Raw genomic sequence first — 20,831 nt, 5'->3', positions numbered from 1 at the left:
TTGGGTTCAATCAACATAACATCATCAACAACTTAAATAAATTAATATGATGTTCTACAGTATGCTCAGGCAGTTCAGATCTCTTTATTCTATATTATTACAATAAGTAGGACAGTTAACATAAGTTTTCAAGCAAAACTATCTATTCCATGTGAATATCTGATCTTCATTTAATTTGTCATAGAAAATAACATATTCTCCAAAATAATTACAACATATCTGAGGCCTATTAATCTACTCCAAAAAGTACAGTGCCTGTGACTGGGGCTAATATTTGCTTCAACTTGCAGGAGTCTACACTTATCACCCTGGGGACACTGGCTTCTGCAAGCATTGTCACTGACCAATTAAACAGAGATACCTAGAGACTATAACCTCTGTATCCTTTAAATCCTAAAGTGTACCATTAATCTTCACTATTTTCCTTCTCCAGGATGTCATACTGTTTTTTACTTTACTTCCTTGGTTGTGTAGGGAGTGTGGGGGAAAGTTTCAAAAGCCTTCCACTTTGCTAACCTTGCTATTATAGTTTTTACCCCGTATGACTATGACCCAATGTGGAGTCTATACCAACTGCCAAGTATGCCAAAGTCACTTAATATCCCGGAACCAGGGAAATGGCCATCAGGTGGGTTCATGGACCCAGTGTACTTCCTGCAAGCTCAGTGTTGGCCAGCATTCCATTTATTACCCAGTCATTCTATGCCACCACTCTAACAAGGGGACCATGATGAAGCACTGAGTCCCTGGATATTAACATCAATTCAGACCCTGAGTCCAACAGATCTCAAAATGTCTGAGCATTCCCTTTTCCCTAATGAAAAGTTATTTAAGTAAATGACTGCAAGATCCTTTGGAGAAGGACTAGAGGAACCATTAACACATAAAGAACCTAGATAATCTTTCTCCTAGGAATTTGCCCACTGTTAGGGTCCATGATCAAAGAACGAGACTGATTAAAGCAAAAATCAAACAAAGCTTTATTTCACGCCAAGCATCAAAATCAAACTGACCGGTCAGGGCTGTCTCTTACGAAAAGGTGACGATGAAGATCCCGGTAAGTCCGCTCCCAACGTGGCTGCTCTGGATTAGGCCTTTCTGTAGATGAGGCCACTCTGGACGAGGCCACTCCCAGGACGAGGCTGCAGCTGATGAGGTCACTCCTCAGGGCTGCTCACCAAGGAAGCCTCTTCCAGATGAAGCCGCTCCCCGGAATGGTGCAGCTCCAGCGAGGCTGTGGCTCAGGGTATCAAGGCTGCTCCTGGCAGCGAGGCCGTTCGCAGCGAGGTTGCTGGTGTCTAGGCCGTTCCCCGCTGTGTGTCAGCGGGGCCGCTGGTGTCGGGACCGCTGGCGTCTTGGCTGCTGCTGGAGTGCTGGGACCGCTGGACCGCTGGCGTCAGGACTGCTGGCGACTCGGCTGCTGCTGGAGTGCTGGGACCGCTGGACCGCTGGCGTCGGGACTGCTGGCGACTTGGCTGCTGCTGGAGTGCTGGGACCGCTGGACCGCTGCCGTGCTGGGTCAGCTGGCGTCGGGACCGCTGGCGTCTCGGCTGCTGCTGGAGTGCTGGGACCGCTGGACCGCTGGCGTCGGGACTGCTGGCGACTCGGCTGCTGCTGGAGTGCTGGGATTGCTGGACCGCTGGTGTGCTGGGTCAGCTGGCGTCGAGACCGCTGGCGTCTCGGCTGCTGCTGGAGTGCTGGGACCGCTGGACTGCTGGCGTGCTGGGTCAGCTGGTGTCGGGACCGCTGGCATCAGGACCGCTGGCATCTCGGCTGCTGCTAGAGTGCTGGGACCGCTGGACCGCTGGCGTGCTGGATCAGCTGGCGTCGGGACCTCTGGCGTCTCCGCTGCCACAGCGGGTCTGCTGCAGGTGGCTCTGCTGCTCCCCACGACGCCGATGCCGAAGCCGCGGTGTGGGCGGGGCTGCAGGCGTCGGAGCTGCCCGCGGCTCGGGTCCTCTGGCGGCTCGGGTCTGCTGGCGGCTCCGGTGCAATGGCGGGTCTAGCTCTGACAAGAGCTGTCACACTCTCACAGCTCTTACAAGAGCTGTTACAGCTCCTACAGCTCTTAACGAGAGCTGCGACAGCTCCTATAGCTCTTACAAGAGCTGTCACAGCTCTCTTTCTTCTGCTCCCACTGACTCTCCTTCTTCTGCTCCTGCCGACTCTTCTGCTGCTGCTCCGGCTGCTCCCCTCTCTGCTGCTCCCGCCGATTCTTCTCTGCTGCTCCTTCCTTCTTCTTCTTCTGACAGCTCTCCTTCCACTCCCTCCCGCCAGCCTTGCAGACCAACCTTTATGGGGGTGGTTGAGCCCCGCCCCTACACAGGTAGCCAATTGAATCCTAATTCACCCAGTGGATATACCCATGCCACACCGATTGGACGTCTTCACCCGGCCTGCCCAGCCCCTATTTCCTGGGTCCACAAGCTAGTTACTCTGGGAGGGGCAGGCCCTTACACCCACCACTTCAATAATGGCTTCCAGAACTGAAAACTGGATCAGATCCCAAAACTGGACTAGGGATCATGACTTGTCTTATGAAGACTCTATTTTTAAAAACAGTTTTAGGTTAACAGCAAAACCAAGCAGAAAGTACAGAGAGCTTCCCCTATGTCCCCTGCCCCTACATATGCGCAGCCTTCCCTACTATCACCATCCTCCACCAGAGTGGGGTATTTGTCACAAATGATGAACCCACACTGACACATTATCACTCAAAGTACACAGCTTATATAAGGGTTCACTCTTGGTGTTGACATTCTTGGATTTTGACAAATTTATAATGACATGTATCCACCATTATAATATCATTAAGAAGAGCTTCACTGCCCTAAAAATCTTATGTGCTCTGCCTATTCATCTCTCCCTCTGCCAACCCTTGGCAATCACTGACCCTTTTATTGTCCTCATAGTTTTGTCTTTTCAAAAATGTCGTATAGTTAGAACCGTACAGTACGCAGCCTTTTCAGAAAACCTTCTTGGACTAAGTAATACGCATTTAGGATCATGACTTTTTATTGAAGTACAACACTCACAGCCTGCTAGTTATCCTTTCTTGATTTTTCTATAGCCACAAACTGAATAATACCTTAGTCAGTTACCCATCTACTTCTTCCTTTGAGATGATATTTTCTAATAACCATTTCCATTACTCTGTAGGTTAGAGACTGCCCCATCATTCTTGCTGGTCATGACAATGCTACAACAGACTGGTTTAGGATGTTTAAGTACCACCATCTGGCCTCCATCATTTCAGGGTTCTATTAAAAGCCCACTGCAGTCTGAACCAAGCCCTGTAACAGACTGTGCTACTGCCAGCCCTGGCCTACAAAAAAGACCTACATTGTAAACTGTGGTAATACTGGTGTTCTTCTAACCAGTGTATTTCTTATGCCTTTGGTAAAAGATGTGTCCTCTAGGTCCCATGAACCTAACTGGCTCATGGGCCTTCCAGCCAAAAATATTCATTCCAGCATCCCCACATCTGCAAGCTCTTTATTTTTTAAAATTTTTTAATTTAAATTCAATTTAATTAACATATACTGTATTATTAGTTTTGGAGGTAGAATTCAATGATTCATCAGTTGCATTCAACACCCAGTGCTCATTACTTCAAGTGCCCTCCTTAATGTCCATCACCCAGTTACCCCATCCCCACACACATGTCCCCTTCAGCAACCCTCAGGTTGTTTCCTAGAGTTCATCGTCAATAAACTCTTCAATATGCAAATTTTATTTCAGACCCCCTTGATCAAGCATTCTTAGAATTCAGGCCCACACTTATTCCCCTGACTCCTTCCAGCAAATGTTGGCTGTTTCTTGTAGCTCCTTTGGAGCATTGTCCCTTTCCTACCTTATCAGACTCAGAACATCCTCTGCTCTATTACAGGTCTCAGATATTAATGTCAGTTCACAGCCCACGTACAACCTAACTTAGTTATAGGCCTTTGGCAGTAGGAAGGTGGTATGGGTCCTGAGACAGACACACAATTCTACATGGATGAGAGGTCTTTATAAAGCCTTTCAGTGTGAGATGGGTAGTATTAACTCTTGATAGAGATAAATGGACCACGTGTGCAGGTTCAAAGGTTCAAAAGTATATGGTAAGTCAAAATCTTGAGAGACATCCATGTAGATGTCCTCATCCCATCAGAACCTTGGTCTTTCCCAACCAAAGTACTTGGCATAATAGACTTACTTTGGTTGGGCATTTAGTCATTGCTGAATTCAATCCTCTGGATATTAATTCCTAGGTTTAGACCTTGACCTTCTCTATCTTCCCGCTAGACTTTATAAGAGCTTCTTTATATGCAACCAAGAGGTCCTCTGGCTTTTACACCTGGAACCTTAGCTACTCATTATCTTTCTTTGGGTATCAGTGGCATTTAATAATAACAATTCAATACCACTATGCTTAACATTATTATTTCTCCTCAAAGTTTCAAATGAATATCACACATGCTAACGTATTCTCTTCCACCAGTATAAATTCCCAGTTCAATACAGGTAAAAGTTTAGGAACTTGACCATCATCTTGTTCCAGGAGCTGTCTATGCTCCACATATGACCAGTGATGGGATCTGCACTGCCATCTAGATAGTGATCCAGCCTTAAACCCCATCTTATCACCTATTTTCTCAAACCACACCTATACCAATTAATGCAGATTGAATTTCCTGGAAGCAGAAACTAAGACAGAATTGGAGGTGAAAGATACTTACTAATGATCAACATTTATTAAAGGAAGAGAGAGGAAGCAGGATTGGACAGAGGAAGAAATCAAACTTTGATAATTGGGCCAGTGTGTCAATGAGCTCTGCAGTAAGTGTTCCTTATAAGAGTGTCCCTAAAATGGCTAAATTGTTCCCACCTGGATCAGTCACCAGATAAAGGATGCCCAAGAAATGGTGTGATGTCAGGTAAGATGGCTCTCTGCAGCTGAGGCAAACCCCAAGGGATATGAAATCTGGGGTCTGTCAGGTACTGTCACCTCTGTGCAAGTCCTTCCCTGAAAGGGAATCACCATGTATAAATAATTATCTATGTCATTACTTTCTGCTTGCTTTTTAAAGAAAAGTTTAATAGGTTACTAGCCAATTATAGTGGATATAAGTCCTTTAAAGGCACAACCACTGAAATCTACAAATTTACAGCCCAAAAAAGAAGATCAAAAATTTTCCATAAAATGAACAGCATTAAATTAGCATTATTCTTATCATCACTTTGAGACACAATGCCATGTCAAGTCACTCCTCACCTGTTGAATTAAGACACAATTTTTCATGACCTGAGAACAGTGTAGAGTACAAGATTTTTATCAGATCTGTGTTCACTCTGGAGAATTTTTGCAGTGACACCTCCGTCAACCAAGATAAGGTAGATCACCTACTCTTTTTGAGTATGAGTTTAACATGGTGGTTTTGGCAATTTCAACTGGATTTCTTTTTCCTATGGGACTTATTTATATCACTTTTTTTTTACCTCACTTTCTTAAATCACTACGTCTGAAACTAATGATGCACTATATATTGGATAATTGGATTTAAATTAAAGAAAAGTATACGAAGAAGTTGGACTACTATACTGCTACTTCTATTTGGAGAAAAAGCCAGGTCTGTCCAATAACCAAAGTAGCATGGGGTTCAGTCACTTGAAGTAGACTTTCACACTCATAGCTGCAGTTTCTAAAACAAATTACTCTTCCAGTAGACAAGAGCAGTGTTTCCTCACAGTGTGGTTTATGAACTCCCTGCAACAGAATGACCACAAGTTCTTTAGAAAAAAATGCAAATTCCCTAGGGAAGGACAAAAAATTGTATTTTTATATTTTCATATTTTTAATATATTTTGTATTTTTTCATATATCAATTTTATATTTTTTCATATATTTTTATATTTTATATTTTCAACAGGCTGGTTAGGTGACAATAGAGCACACAAAGTCTGAGAACCACAGATCAATAGTGTGTTTGTTCATTGTTAAGTCACAGAGTGAGCTGTTAAGCACTAATGGAAACTGATGTATACTGAGCTCTGACTATGCCTGGCATTGCTGTAAGCACTTCACGTGAGTTGTCTCATTTTATCCTCACTGTAACTCCACACATGAGAGATTGTTATTACTTACATTTTACAGGTGATAAAACTGAGGGACTGGAAGATTTGAACTTAAAATATGAGAAGTTTGACTAGAATGGTTATGAACTCCACTGTGAGCCAAGGAGAAAACAAAGCTCAAGACCTTACACAGGAACCTTAGGCATCTATAGTCTTCTGAAATTTCACCATTGATAAGACCTACTATTTCTGTATTTTACATACTGAAAATAGTTTGACATGTATGTAACATTTTTTTAGATTATAAGTATTAACCCATTGAATGAAAGTTGTATACAATAACTTCTAGAAGTTATAAAGCTCTCAAATAATGTGGATAATGAAGGATGGATTCCTCACAAATGTCGTCTTCACCAATCACTTTTGAAGAGCTATCTAGCCCAATTCTGACCTGTTTCAGTTAATATATCTATAAAATAATTAGCTCATTTCCTCTATATATAACTGTTGTACTGTCATTGTCACACTTTTTAAAATATGACTTGTTTTCTAATGAGCTCATGATGAGTAGAAACAAGAACACAGTACATGTCAGAATTTCATGAAAATATTCTTTTTGCTATTTATTAAAACAATATAATAAGACTTCATCTCTAGGGGCGCCTGGGCGGCTCAGTGGGTTAAACCTCTGCCTTCTGCTCAGGTCATGATCTCAGGGTCCTGGGATTGAGCCCCACATCTGATCTCTGCCCAGCAGGGAGCCTGCTTCCCCCTCCCCCTCTGCCTGCCTCTCTGCCTACTTGTGATCTCTCTCTCTCTGTGTCAAATAAATAAATAAATCTTTAAAAAAAAAAAAGGCTTCATCTCTAGCATTATACTAAAAGCCGCAACTCAGTATCCTTAAAAAAGTATTTTATAATTAAGAATCTCTTATTCTATACTGCTTCACTAATCATGATGATGAGGATTCCAATCAAAAGAATATTTCCAGTGTCACAGCTAACCTGCTAACTTCGTGGCTGTGTAAGACATTTTTGTTGGCTTCACACATTCAGCTCTATACTTCAATGTGATATTAATGTGATAAATAGCTCTTAATTCATTAATATTCTATTCAAATGAGTTCAATGCACCCATTCCTGATTCTGATTAAAAATAAAATTCCCTTGTTCTTCAAGACTTAAATTTTTAAAACAAAAAGTCTTAATTTTAAGACAATTTCATTTTAAAAAGGTATTTTATCCAATAAAGCACAATCATTTACATTGGAAATCTTGTGTAGTGGCTTACAGGAATAAAATTAGTTTGTTGTCAAGCATTTTAGAGAATTGAAACTAGAGAATTTAACTTCTCTGAGTAAAGAAAAGAAGAAAACACAAACTTGTTATGTACCTCTTATATGCTAACTGACTCTTCTGGGAGCTTTTTATATGTTATTTCAGCTAATTATCACCATGCATTTGGAAAAAGGTATTACTGGCCCCCATAATATTACCTACCATTTACATATAAGGAGACAGAGGTTCAATGAGGTTCAGTATTATGCCCAAAATCACACAGTCAATAAGTGAATCAAGATTCCAGGGTCTTCCCCCACATACCATGTCACTTTCGGAGAAAAATGGTAGTGGCAGATTAATAAACTAATGCAATCTGATTTGCATATAAACACAGAATGGCATTGTGAAAAGTACATTATATTATAAACCAATTCTTTAGACCTAAGTATTACATTTATATACAGACACAATCTCTACAGACTGTGAGTTGTTAATCCATGAGTTGGTTTCAAAGAATAAGCATTCTGATTTATTGTTCAGTGACAGAGGTAGATCTTGGGAGTAATCTTGGTTTTTTGCACACAGGCAATATTTCAACTAAGAAGGTTTCTGTCTCATGAGGCCATCAAAATACTTTAGTACGTAAGAATCACAGGCCATTTCTTAACAAGGCAATTGGTGAGAGTGGGGATTGTGGGGGAAATGGATTTCTGCATTGGGAATTTCCTTACAAAAAAATGGAAAGTTACAAATGAAAACTAATTCTTTTAAAGTCCTGTTATTAACATCAGACTTGATCTATACCCTGACTTCTTCCTGATCTTAGACAATGTTAAAAGGTCATGAAACAAAAGGGCAAAATTAGAGGAGATGCATCATTCATAGAAGACAAAGTGGGGTGTGACCTTAAAGCTTATTAAAAACGAAAACAAAAATAAAAACAAAAACAAAAACAAAACTACTTCTGACATTCTTCAAGTTCTTCTGGTTTTAGTTTTCTTTTCAACTCCCTCCCTGTGTAACCACTCACAGACACAACAGGTAGGAGATCAATTCACTCCTCATTTTTCATTTATTTAAACAGATGAATATTCTGCCTCAGGAGCCAGAACCTGCTCCCTTACATAATTGAGGTGTGTGCATGCCTCTGTGTGTGTGTGTGTGTATGTGTGTGTGTGTGGTGCACTGTTCTGGGATGTGAGAGGGGGCAGGTAGAAATCCTGAGGCTCTATGGTGGAAGGCAGAGTCAACACTTCCCTTTCAAAGCTACTGTCTGGGAGAAGGGGTGGGAACTATACCAACCCATCAGCACACCACATGTCAGTCTCACACACAGATCCTTCTCCGTCATGTTCCCTGGGAAATTTCCCCCAGATTAGGAAAAGAACCATAAGGCAAGTCTGCCTCGGAAGGCGAGTTTTTACCATTGCAGCACAAAGGACAGAGAAGCGCGCTTTCACATCTTCGCAACTCCACTCACTTGACCAGCTCTACACTTCAGCACCACGGAGAGCAGCGTCTCCTCAGCTACCACTCATGGGGAGCCAGATTCCCGGGACTCAACACCGGATTCCGGTCATCTAGAGAGGAGGGACCAGCCTGCTTATTTCTCCCTCAATGTAAGCAACTATGATGATTCTTTCATACTGATTTTTCCAACAGAGGTTGTTTTCTTGCTGAAATAGGGAATTAAACTTTTATTTATTAGCTCTTTTCCTCCTATGCATTGCTTGGATTTTTAGATGTAAATCTGGATCTGAAATCTTTTTTATTTGTTGGGTTGGCAGAGGAATTTTTCTTTTTTTTTTTTACTTTTCCTTGGAAGTGTAAGTTAAAATCCATTTAAAATAGACAACTCATCCTGGTAACCCAGTCTCTTTTTGTGCTAGAGTGCAGTTTTTTTCTTTTATTCCTGGAAGAGAGTATATGTCTTGTCTGTTCTCCTCCTACTTCACTACTGACAGCTTTTTAATTTGACATTTTTGTGACTATTTATCTTAACATAAATATGGGGAGAGGAAGAGGAAGGCTGTTTTCTGATAAGTAGCCACCATGAAAGAACTACAGGTGGGAAGAAAGAGGCTGTTGCTTTTTCTTTCCTTTTATTTGTGGAAAATATGTCCTTTAGATGTCCATTTTGACATAATGAATATGCTCTTAATAAAAGAGATGTAATCTGGGCAGGGCTTTGACACAAGCTTTGAAACTCTTAACACAGAATCTCCTTCTATACATGTGAAGTTGTAAATTCACTTAAGTGTGATTGAATAGACTTAATCAAGATGCTGTTGCCATTAATTGTAATTTAACGGCTTAATGAATTCAGGGTAGATTTGAAAGAGGCAATAATGATTGACCCTGTCTGGTGGCACTCAGTGAATTTTTGCCTCAGAATGCCACCTACTGGTGGGTCCTGTTTCTGAACCACTGGACACACATCAGATTTATGAATGAATACACATTAAATCCAGAATATTCATTATGAATATGATATAAATTCACTAAAATTTTTTAAACAATGGCATTGGCTTAATTATTTAACAACTTACCAAGGTTCTACGTCACAATTACATTGCATAAAAATTTCCAAAAACACTTGCTCCTAAGCTTAGGGGCATACAGATTAGCTAACTCCTTCTGGCAGTAATTAACCCAGAAAAAATGAGAACTATGTGGAGCCTCACTGAGGCTAATTTCAGATACATGTGGTATCCTGGATGAGAGCTGCCAGGATTTCTTGTTCAAGGAAAGGCAATCAACATTCTCCCCAGATAAATATTCAGCATGTTACTTTATTCAGTATTGTCATTTCACAATTTAAGAACCTCTCTTATTTTCGCAGTAGTAGATGATCATTTCAGGCTTTCCTGTTACAAAAGTTAACAGTTAAAAGGTTACACATATATATTTTACACCAAGACAAATCTTTGGGGAGAAAATATATAACTGTAAGAACTTGTCATTTCAGCTCTATCTGGAGATATCCATAGTGAGATACAGACATTCAGGTTCATAACTCCTCGGTTCCAAATAAGACAAAGAATAAGGATTAAAAAGAAAGAATAAATAAAAGAAGCACATACAAAGCACTAGTTATATTTGTATGGCTAATATATAAGGTATTTTGAAAATATAGAGAATAACCTCTAAATGATGTCATTTGTTGAAAAATAAGTTGTTGATAAAATCATTTATTAGCATTCAGGAATCTAGATAATATTTTCTTTTTTTTAAGATTTTATTTATTTATTTGATAGACAGAGATTACAAGTAGGCAGAGAGGCAGTCAGAGAGAGGAGGAAGCAGGCTCCCTGCTGAGCAGAGAACCTGATGTGGGGCTCGATCCCAGGACTCTGGGATCATGACCTGAGCCGAAGGCAGAGGCTTTAACCCACTGAGCCACCCAGGTGCCCCTAGATAATATTTTCAATCCAAGATGTAATGGAAAAAATATAACACATTATTGTATTTGGAAAGCAGATCTCAAGCAGAATTGTTTGGAAAGTATATCTCAATATAATGTATTATAATGAGTAGCAAAAGGATATTTTTGCTATTCTCATAGGACCTGAATGGTAAGGTATATGACCTCATGTATATTCACGGGATAACCACGTGGATACTTTCCTTTTATTCAAGATGCATGTGTTGTACAAGCAAATCATTGACACTAACTTAGGTAAGAACTTGAATGCTACAGATCCATAATTATTATGATTATATTAAACTAAGAGAGTTAATAGTATCCAATGTTACTAGCACACTTCCTAGGCACTGTAACTCATAGGTACTATCTCACCTCAGCTTCAACAGAATAAGGAAGATGATACTTAAAAATTAATTGGATGCCTCTGGAAAATTTTTCAGAAGTATCCTGAAGAAGTGGAAATGCCCCAGTCACCAAGGGACTTAATATAATCTCTGATATTAATGGTCTCCTTTAGCAACTTATGGACCATTATTTATAGTGGAGCTGGAAAATAATTTGGCCTTGGAACTCATGCCTTATTTTAAAAGTTATCAGCACAAATAGGAAATAATAATTACAGGTTCATATGGCTCCAATATTTGTAAACATTAATACCTCCCGTTTTATTGGTCTTCTTTAATGACCAACCCAAATTCAAGTATTTAAGAACTGATTACAGTATTTGACCATGCACCAAGAGTATGGGGCACCAGATACATATGCCATATAAACAAGTAATTCCCCTGCCCTCAAGAATCCTGCACTCTAATGAAAAAAATTTACAGTCTAAAGAAATTTAGAAAAAATGGAGGAAGAAAAGGATGGCATTGGCATACCAGCCCAAAGCACTGGCTTTGAAACCAAACAGATGAGACCCCTAATAGTGGATCTACCACTAACAAGTTATGAAGCTTTAACAAAAGTGGTTAATTTCTCTCAGCCTCATTTCATCACCTGTTAAATGGGAATGACAACAGCACCAGCAACATGTAGTAAGTAGTTTATGAGAATTTAAAATATTAATATATGTAAAGTATTCAGCACAGTGCCTGCAATGTGGTTAATGTGTACTAAATGTTAATCATTACGATTAGTCACTGAGGAAGACTGATAAGCTTATCATATGATTTGTGTGAATTAAAACAATAATTCGTATAAAGCACTTATCAGGGTGTCTGGCACATGGCAAATGTGTAATATATGTTAGTTATCACTATTATACAGTCATTTAGAAAAATAGCTAAGCTGACTGTATCAGTGGAGAGTAAATCATAAGCCAATTTATAGTCATTTACTTAAGTGTACTGGTATGTAACATTTTGATCATTACTGTCATGGACATTTGCATAATGCTCACAGTATCCAGGACATGTCATATACATTACTGCATTTTCACTGTGATTGAGATGCAGGGAAGATGGATTTTACTATTCTCTTATTTTGGTAAGAGAACTGAGATTTAGGAGAAGATTCTAAATCACTTGACTATTTCACCACTATTGCTCTGGACTAAAACTCAGACTGTGTGCACCTGGGAGAGAATGCACAGACCAGAGCTGGGTCTTCCTAGGTAACTAGACTAACTCCTGGATTTTGTTCGGTCCGACGTTCAGTTGTGGAATGTTACAGACTGGATTAGTTTCAGGCTTGGGTGATTTCCACAGAGACCTATGGTGCATGGAGCAATTTTATGAAAAAGACAAAAAGTGTCTCCAAAAGGACATTTTGATTAAGTGTCCTTTTCTTCATCAGTAATTAATCACAATCCCTGTCTCCAAAATGCTTAATGGTCATGCTTATTTGCAGCTGGATTTAGGGTGCAGAATTTATACTTTTCATGGAACACTGACATCTGGCTTTCTTCAGACTGGCTGATGCATCTGTAAAAGCAGTTTGATAAAAATAGCAACCAAGGGATCAAGAGGGAGTTTAATAATCAGTCCTCCTCTCAAATATGGTTTTGTTTCCACTGAAACCCTTCTTCTCAATGACATCAAATGTCAATGTATGCATTTATGAAATACGAAAAACACAGTACCTTAATGGAGATGTTTGATGAGTCTGATCACTCATTATCTCAATAATATATGCAAATAAAAAGGCATTTGCATTCAAAGTTCATTTTTAAGAAAAATATTAGAGTAAGGGCAATCAAATACTAATTGGATTTTAAGGAGACTCATTTTGCTCATTATTGGTCCTTAAACTGGGACAATATCCCCACACTCCAGCAGAGCAACACAGCTGATTCATGAGTGTGAGTTGTGGCCATCAGCTATTGTGAGCCAAATGACTTTATCTTTTTGACATATCACCTTTTGTGGATTCTTCCCAACCCATCTGAAATGTATGGCTAAAGCCTGACTCTTCATAATGTCAAGATTATTAGTAAGGCTAAATATACTTGCAAGCATAAAAATGCTGAAATTAGGCAGCCAGGGAAAGGTTGGTAAAAGAGTACAAATTTTTAGCCATAAGATGAAGATCTAGCGTACAACACAGTGACTATAATGGTTGATAACACTGTATTACATAAACAGAATTTTCTAAGAGAGAACTTAATGTTCTCACCAAATACATACATGTGAGGCGATGAATGTGTTAATTAACTAGATGGTGGGATCCCTTCCATGACACATGCTTACATCAAATCACCGCAATGCATATTTTAAATATTTCAGAATTTTGTCAATCATACCTTAACAAAGCTGAAAAAATAAATGCTTAAAAAGCTTGATTAGAGGGGTATCAGGATAAGAGGGGGTCAGAGCAAATAAGAAGCCCCCAGTAAGGTAAAAAGGCCCCCACCAATATCTGAAGGAATTCACATGACTCCACAGTCTGCTGTAAAGTGCTTTGTGAAAGTGACCTCACAGCACAGGATGCCCCAGTATACCCTAGGATGTATACATGACTTGAGGGCCCAGAAGGTTTCATCAAGGCCAAATTCTCCTAGGGAAAGAGCAGAACTGACAATTCTGTAAGCATCCGAATGTATCTCAAAGCTGAGATTTTTAAAAGCTGGGAGAGAATGGCTTGTTTGTTTCTTACTACATCTAGGTGTCTGCTTTCAAGGTCATTCAGAAAAATCCATGTCAAATGGGGAGGACATTTGACATTCTGACAAATACTAGGCACACACATGTTCTTTTTCCTTGATAAAACATAATTATTATAGAAACATCAAGATTTATATGACACTCCACTCTTGTGCAGAAATTATTTGCCCTAAGGTTTAGTGTTTCTGCTTCACTTAAAAAATAAGAATGCTAACACCTTGCTTTTATGTTTGTTCATTGTCTAATGAGGTAAATTATCAAACAATGTCTTAACATCCCTTAAGTTTTTAAGCTGCAATGTCTATGACATTCATACAGATTCTGAATTTGGATTGGGTACTTGCATGTTCCTGGTGAAATGTTCTCTGCTCTGACTTGGTTCAGTAGTTATTATATTTCCTTTGAATTAATATCTCCATGGATGGTTGCTATGTATTAGTTGTATGCCCTTGACCTTGGAGTCTGACCTATTCTCCCTCTTGAGCAGACCTCTAATGGAAAAGTGACATGGAAACAAGCTGAAGCCCTGGCTCCTTCTAGGACAGCTGCCATCTCATTTCTGACACACCACTCAGGTTCTCCTGAGTGGAAACTACCTTTTCTCAGGTTGAGTCGTAATGGCTAAATCCAGAGAGGTGCTCCAGAGAGGGGTATCAGCCTCATCATAGGACACACTAAGTAATTCTATCAGAAAGACTATTAGTCTTCTGTGGGCTCAATGCACCCTCTGCGTGTGTGTACCCAGATGATAGGCCTTGAAACTGACATGATAACAATCCTCTGAAACAAGGCTCTTTGGGGATACAAATAAGGTGACTGCTTAGCTTTCAACTCAGTCTCTTTCTTCCCTCTGAAAAACCTGTAATAAAATGCCTGCGCCCTATTTGTTAAGTCCCTCTACTATAGAGGTCTCTAGTGGATTCCCAATCTACAGTCTGCTTTGGCATCGATAAGCAGCCTCTCTCCCTGGGAAGACGGCATTGTTGAGAGAAATGGGCTCAGAGAAGCTCATGGACTTGAATCCTGAGAACCTTTTCCCCAGAAATCTTTTATCCAAATGCACTTTAGAAAAGTGGATGGCAGTTCAGATCTCTTCCTAAAGGAGCGTAGAGCTCTCTGCTAGAATTTATCACCCACGGTTACATTTTGACAGAGTTACCTGTAATTATTCCTTCTAATTTTCTGCAGATGAAGAAGTCATTCTGTTGAAGAGTTCAGCAGCTTCCCCCCAAAAGTGTGGGCCTCGGCCCTAGGCAAGATTAGAGCATAAGCTCTGAGCTCCAAATCTTTTGGCTTATGCCAGACAGGGCCCCCTAAAGGAGCTAAAACTATACAGGTTTGAGCAGGTCAAAGGGTAAAACAAGCAGAAAACCAAATAGAGCCCAGAATTTTAAAGATCACAAGATTGCCACTTTTTTTGAAATCTCAAAGCACTAGATTTAGTTTAAAGTCCTTCTTCTGGGATTACTTTTATTTTTTTTAATAAATGGCTTAAGTAAAATAAGGAGTATTTTTAAGGCATGGAGATATGACCAATAAAAAAAAAAAAAAAAAGACTACTGGAAACCCAGAAAATAGTTCAAAATAAATCCCCAAGTCCTTACTCTTTAGAATATATACTGTCTTTAAAAAAAAAAAAAAAAGAATATATACTGTCTTATCGAAATGTATGCATTCTAATTTAATGTGAATAGGGGTAGACTAGAAAGAAAAAAAGAATAGAAAATATGTTTTAGGACCAACTGGAGAATCAGCTGTTCAACTCTGTAGAGATTTAGGGAACAAGTGGTCAGAACTCTATATTATAATGAAAGCATCCCTGAGCCAGGGATCCATTCGAAGTCTCACTGCTAGCTAGAAATGGGGTGCCTGACTCAGTCCCAAATGACACAATACCTTTTATTTTCTCTAGTCTGACCTTTTCAAAACCCTGGCAAACTAAAGACTAGGTTACTTACCCAAAGTTACCAAGGTGGCCAAAGGTGGAAGAGGAACTCCTACTCTAAGCCATCTGACTTCAAAGCCTGTCTCTCAGTCCTACTTGTGTCAGCAATATAACCTGTAATAGGATCGATGCCAGAATTGCACAAGTAATATAGGTGAAATTATTAACTTCTCAGTATTGTGCCTGGCAGAGAATAGGTACTTAATAGATGCTTAACCATTATTACCAAGTATTAGTATTAACCTCTACTTGCCACAATAGCAAAGAACAAGTGAAAAATAAACCCAGCATCTAAACTAACTTGCTCTTCCACCCATACAAAAATCCAGGTTTGATCTGAGGAAGCTAGGGCTGAATTTCCTCAGTGGTCATCAGTAAGTGGCAATGTGTCCAGGCCTACTTCCTGCCACACCTTGCCCTTTCAGCGATGCTCAGGCTTCACAGGAACCAGAAAGAAAGCACAGTCCCCAAACAGGTTCCCCATACAGGACAGCCACTGGGGACAGCACCAGATATGGAAACAGAGGCGTGTGGCCACTCCTGTTGTTGTGGGAGGATGTCACAGTGAGGGAGCTCAAGGGGACAATGCACCCGAAGCAAAGAGAGCAGTATCTGCAGTGGCCAGGTCTGCAGCAGAGCTCTGGGGGAACTGGGTGTGCCAACAGGCAGAAGGATACCAACACGCTTTTCTCATACATGTCACCTCACTTAACCCTCTGATGGACCCTACGGCAAAAAATTACCCACATTGTACAGGTAAATTCACAGAGAAGCAAGGTATCAAAGCCCAGAGAAATTAAGTGAGGTGCTGAACTTGGCACACACCGAGAGAAAACTCATAGTCATTGGCCTGTTTGGACTGCATTCCTACCCCACACGCTCCCTATCTCCCATTACCCTCCCCCTGAAGCCACATTTCAGTCTGTCACCATTCCTCCACCCGAGGCACACAGATGCTGGATAGCCTAATCAATATCCCTCTATATGAATAGGAATAGTTCAGGTTCACTAACCGGTCTTCATCTCAGAGAGTAGAGAATGGTTTCTAATAAGATTTCGTAATTTCTCCTATGATCCTGCTCCTGAGATTCTTTTTCACCTTGACAAATTGGGTCTGCTCTGCCCCTGGACATCCCACAGGCCCCTGGGAGAGTAACTGAGCATCTCTGCCTTGTACCCCCATAGGTTGGGGAGCGGTACCTTCAAAAACATGCAGCGCCGGCACACAACACTGAGGGAAAAGGGCCGCCGCCAGGCCATCCGGGGTCCCGCCTACATGTTCAACGAGAAGGGCACCAGCCTGACGCCCGAGGAGGAGCGCTTCCTGGACTCGGCGGAGTATGGCAACATCCCTGTGGTCAGGAAAATGCTGGAGGAGTCCAAGACCCTCAACTTCAACTGCGTGGACTACATGGGGCAAAACGCGCTGCAGCTGGCCGTGGGCAACGAACATCTGGAGGTCACAGAGCTGCTGCTCAAGAAGGAGAACCTGGCGCGGGTGGGGGATGCGCTGCTGCTGGCCATCAGCAAGGGCTACGTGCGCATCGTGGAGGCTATCCTCAACCACCCGGCCTTCGCGCAGGGCCAGCGACTGACCCTCAGCCCACTGGAGCAGGAGCTGCGCGACGACGACTTCTACGCCTACGATGAGGACGGCACGCGCTTCTCCCACGACATCACACCCATCATCCTGGCGGCGCACTGCCAGGAGTATGAGATCGTGCACATCCTCCTGCTCAAGGGTGCCCGCATTGAGCGGCCACACGACTACTTCTGCAAGTGCAATGAGTGCACTGAGAAGCAGCGGAAGGACTCGTTCAGTCACTCGCGCTCCCGCATGAATGCCTACAAGGGACTGGCCAGCGCTGCCTACTTGTCTCTGTCCAGTGAAGACCCTGTCCTCACCGCGCTGGAGCTAAGCAACGAATTGGCCAGACTAGCCAACATTGAGACTGAATTCAAGGTAACTCTCCCACTCACCACTCTGCAGACAGAGGGCTCTTCCAGGTGTGTCCATTAGTCAAATGGGTTGTCTTCTGGTCTAACCCAAGGTGAGGGCCTTGGGGTCTCACCGGCCCATGGGAGGAAGGGGATTTCCTCAACCTTGCCAGACGTAGGCCTGAAGGAAAAGCAGTCCATTAGATGAAATATTTGAAACCACCTAAATGTGAACAAGAGATGACTTAAGCACAAATCTACACAGTAAAAGACAAGCAGCACATAGGCAGGATGGTTTTGTGGTTTGGAGGTAAGCGCCTCACTGGGCTCTGCCCCATGAAGCTCAGTAGTGTCTAGGACACCTGTGAATTTTTCCTAGCCCAGGTCTGGGATTTCTTGATTGTCTCACCTGAATGGTTTTGATATATCTTATCCGGCTCTCTATCCTGTCCTGGACTGTGTTGATTCTAGATCCTACCCAATGCTAGAAAGGCTTGCTGGAAGCCTTTCTCGGTTTAGCAAGCTATTACTATTGTTCTGCCAGGGGACTAAGGGAAAGGTAAATGAAAATGAAACAAAATTGTTCTTGTGTCATTGGGCTTCTTACCTCTGCAGATGGGCCCAGTGCAAAAACCCTATAATTCCACCCCCTGAGAACACCCAGATGACCAGGCTAGCCTGGGGAATGGAGACCCATCTCCAAAGTCTACCATTCAATAGTGGAGTGATCCTGTGCTTTTACTATCTACTGACACTATTTAAAGGAGGAGGTGTTTAAAAATAACCATTAATATGGGTACCATTATTATCCTCCTTTTCGATGAGGGCACAGAGGTAAAGAGATATCATATAGCTAAGAAGTAGTGAAACCACTAGGCACTCAGAGCCCAGAGCCAACTCTTAGCCATTCTGGGAAAACTGTTCATTCACTGGGCTTCTCAGGGTTCATTGGTCTTTATCTGAATGATGGAGGTATGGAATACCCCCACTGCAGAAGGTGCACCTGGAAGGGCAGAAACTACAACCAGCCTCAACATTTCTCATCCTGCTATTCAACCAGAGCCTAGGATTCCTGGGAGCATAAAAAAATGTGTCACATGCAAGGCTGACAACGGAGCTGGGAAAAGATGTTAACTACAGGAGAGAAGTTCATTGTCCTAATAAGATGTTAGGGACACGATTAGGTGGCCAAGGATGGCTACTGATTCAGCCAAAGGAGGCCCCATGAACCATGGTGTTCAGGGAGATCTCAAAGGAGGAAACAGAATGGGGCTGGGTCTTGCTGAGGCAGAGGAACTGGATCAGTGGGAAGAGAGAGGTGTGCATTTGGAGGAGGCAAATGAAGGTAAGGTCCGGAATGGCCCAGAGCAGGCAAGGGACTGCCAAGAAGCTGCATGGGGACTAGAACAAAGGCTTCCTGTAGGGGCACGCAGGAGGAATGCTGCAGAGATGGTTCAGGGGGAGATCTCAAGGGGCTCTGTGTGTCAGGCTGAGCACTGTGGAAGCTATCCTGTAGGACATGGAGAGCCACTGAGATACTGATGAGATTTGTGATTTGTGATTGTGATGAAAATGATAAAAGCTAGAGTGTTGGAAATTTACTTCACTGGTAGGTCAGCTGAATTAGAGGATTTGGCGTGTGAGGCACTGGGACACAAGGAGAGACAATTTAGATATGCATGCATGAGACCATGGAAGCCTCTCCAAAGGAATGGATCGCCCACAGCCACAGACAGAAGGGACAAGCTCACCAAAAGCTGTGGGGCACTACAGGTGTGAATAGATGAAGAATCCTGGAATTAACTAATATTATTCCATCTGTTCCCCTTATCTTGGACCCATCTTCTGAACTGGAACAACTTCCCCAATCCTGCATTGTTCATAGCCTCATCTAAAAATATTGGTGGATGTAGATGAGGAGATTACCCAAACAGGCCCCCAAAGAATGTAGCTATTGCCTGTTCTTTCCTTGTCTCTGTATAATAAACTCCATCAACCAGCAATAAGGTCAATGAAGCCCCAAGGAATGTTGGTAGAATTTTGTTTGTTCCCTCAGCTTCAGACTGAATCTTCACAGGCCATGTAAAAGTGGCTAATCCAGTATATTTAGCAATTTCTGGCCCAAGAGTTGGGATTCTAGAAAAAAAAATATTATTATTATTTTTTTTTTCTTTTCTGGATTCAGTTTTCTGGATAATTGCCCAATTGCCCAATTCTCTACAATCTGGGAACAGTCCAGCCTTCCTGAAAAAATGATGCTAGACTAACATGTGGAATAATATCTGAGCCATTTGTTTCCTTTACTAAAACCAAAAGTCTGGCATATTTTAGTATATATAATATCTAAAACTGGAAGTTTGTGGAAAGCATGATATTTTGATTTAAAAAGTAAATTATGGCAATTAGAGACAATTAAGAGCACTCCTAACATGATGACAAATGTGTTCTACAATGCACTGCCTTACTCAGAATAAGAGCTAGCATAAATACATTTGCTGGCTATTAACATCCCCTAGTTACCTTTGTTTGAAATAATGTCTTTCACGTTGTCGACAAATGGCGCATTATAAATTAACACAAGCGTTCCTTTAGAACTTTATTACTTATTCAACTATCCTTGTATGTGCATTCCTGACATTATAAATCTTCTCAGAGAAGAAAGCAGCTTAGCAAAAGACAAGTCAATTTGTAATAAAAGAATGAAGAGCAAGTGTGTGTTCTAAAACGCACTCTTTAGGAGTCTGCCCTACTTTAAAGGAACTGCGTGCTGCTGACTGTAGCCATATGTATGTGGGTGACCCATGACATCAGCTGTATAAAAAAGAGATCTGGTCCTGACTGGAGGTGTCCTATGTCATCCTCTAGATCCTTTAAGACACTCACCCTGGGGACGGCTGCTCCTGACTAGAAAAGCTCACACAGGGAAACCTAGATTCAGTGGCCCAGTCTACTGTTTTTGAGTCACTGTAATTTATCACCAGAATAGAGTCTAGTCATTAGCAAGATCTACAGCCAATGTCCAGGTCTCCAGTAAATTATGGCTGAAGTCAGATGCCTGCCAGCAAGCCAGTATTTTTGGTTTA

The 20,831-nt window shown here is 41.5% G+C and overlaps 1 protein-coding gene across 1 annotated transcript in view; it reads left to right on the top strand.

The window, feature by feature from the left end:
- Positions 1-1,045: 1,045 nt before the first annotated feature.
- The window catches only part of TRPC7 (transient receptor potential cation channel subfamily C member 7), a 149,758-nt gene continuing 129,972 nt past the window's right edge, over positions 1,046-20,831 (top strand). The window contains exons 1-3 of the mRNA XM_032837670.1: positions 1,046-1,057; positions 1,303-1,988; positions 16,996-17,773. Of these exons, the coding sequence (XP_032693561.1) occupies positions 1,046-1,057; positions 1,303-1,988; positions 16,996-17,773 (1,476 nt within the window). The remainder of the gene's footprint in view (positions 1,058-1,302; positions 1,989-16,995; positions 17,774-20,831) is intronic.

The sequence above is a fragment of the Lontra canadensis genome, unplaced genomic scaffold (genome assembly GCF_010015895.1).
Source record: "Lontra canadensis isolate GAN:19392208 unplaced genomic scaffold, GSC_riverotter_1.0 scaffold99, whole genome shotgun sequence".
Taxonomy (NCBI): domain Eukaryota; kingdom Metazoa; phylum Chordata; class Mammalia; order Carnivora; family Mustelidae; genus Lontra; species Lontra canadensis.
This window is presented reverse-complemented; position numbering and strand designations above follow the sequence as displayed.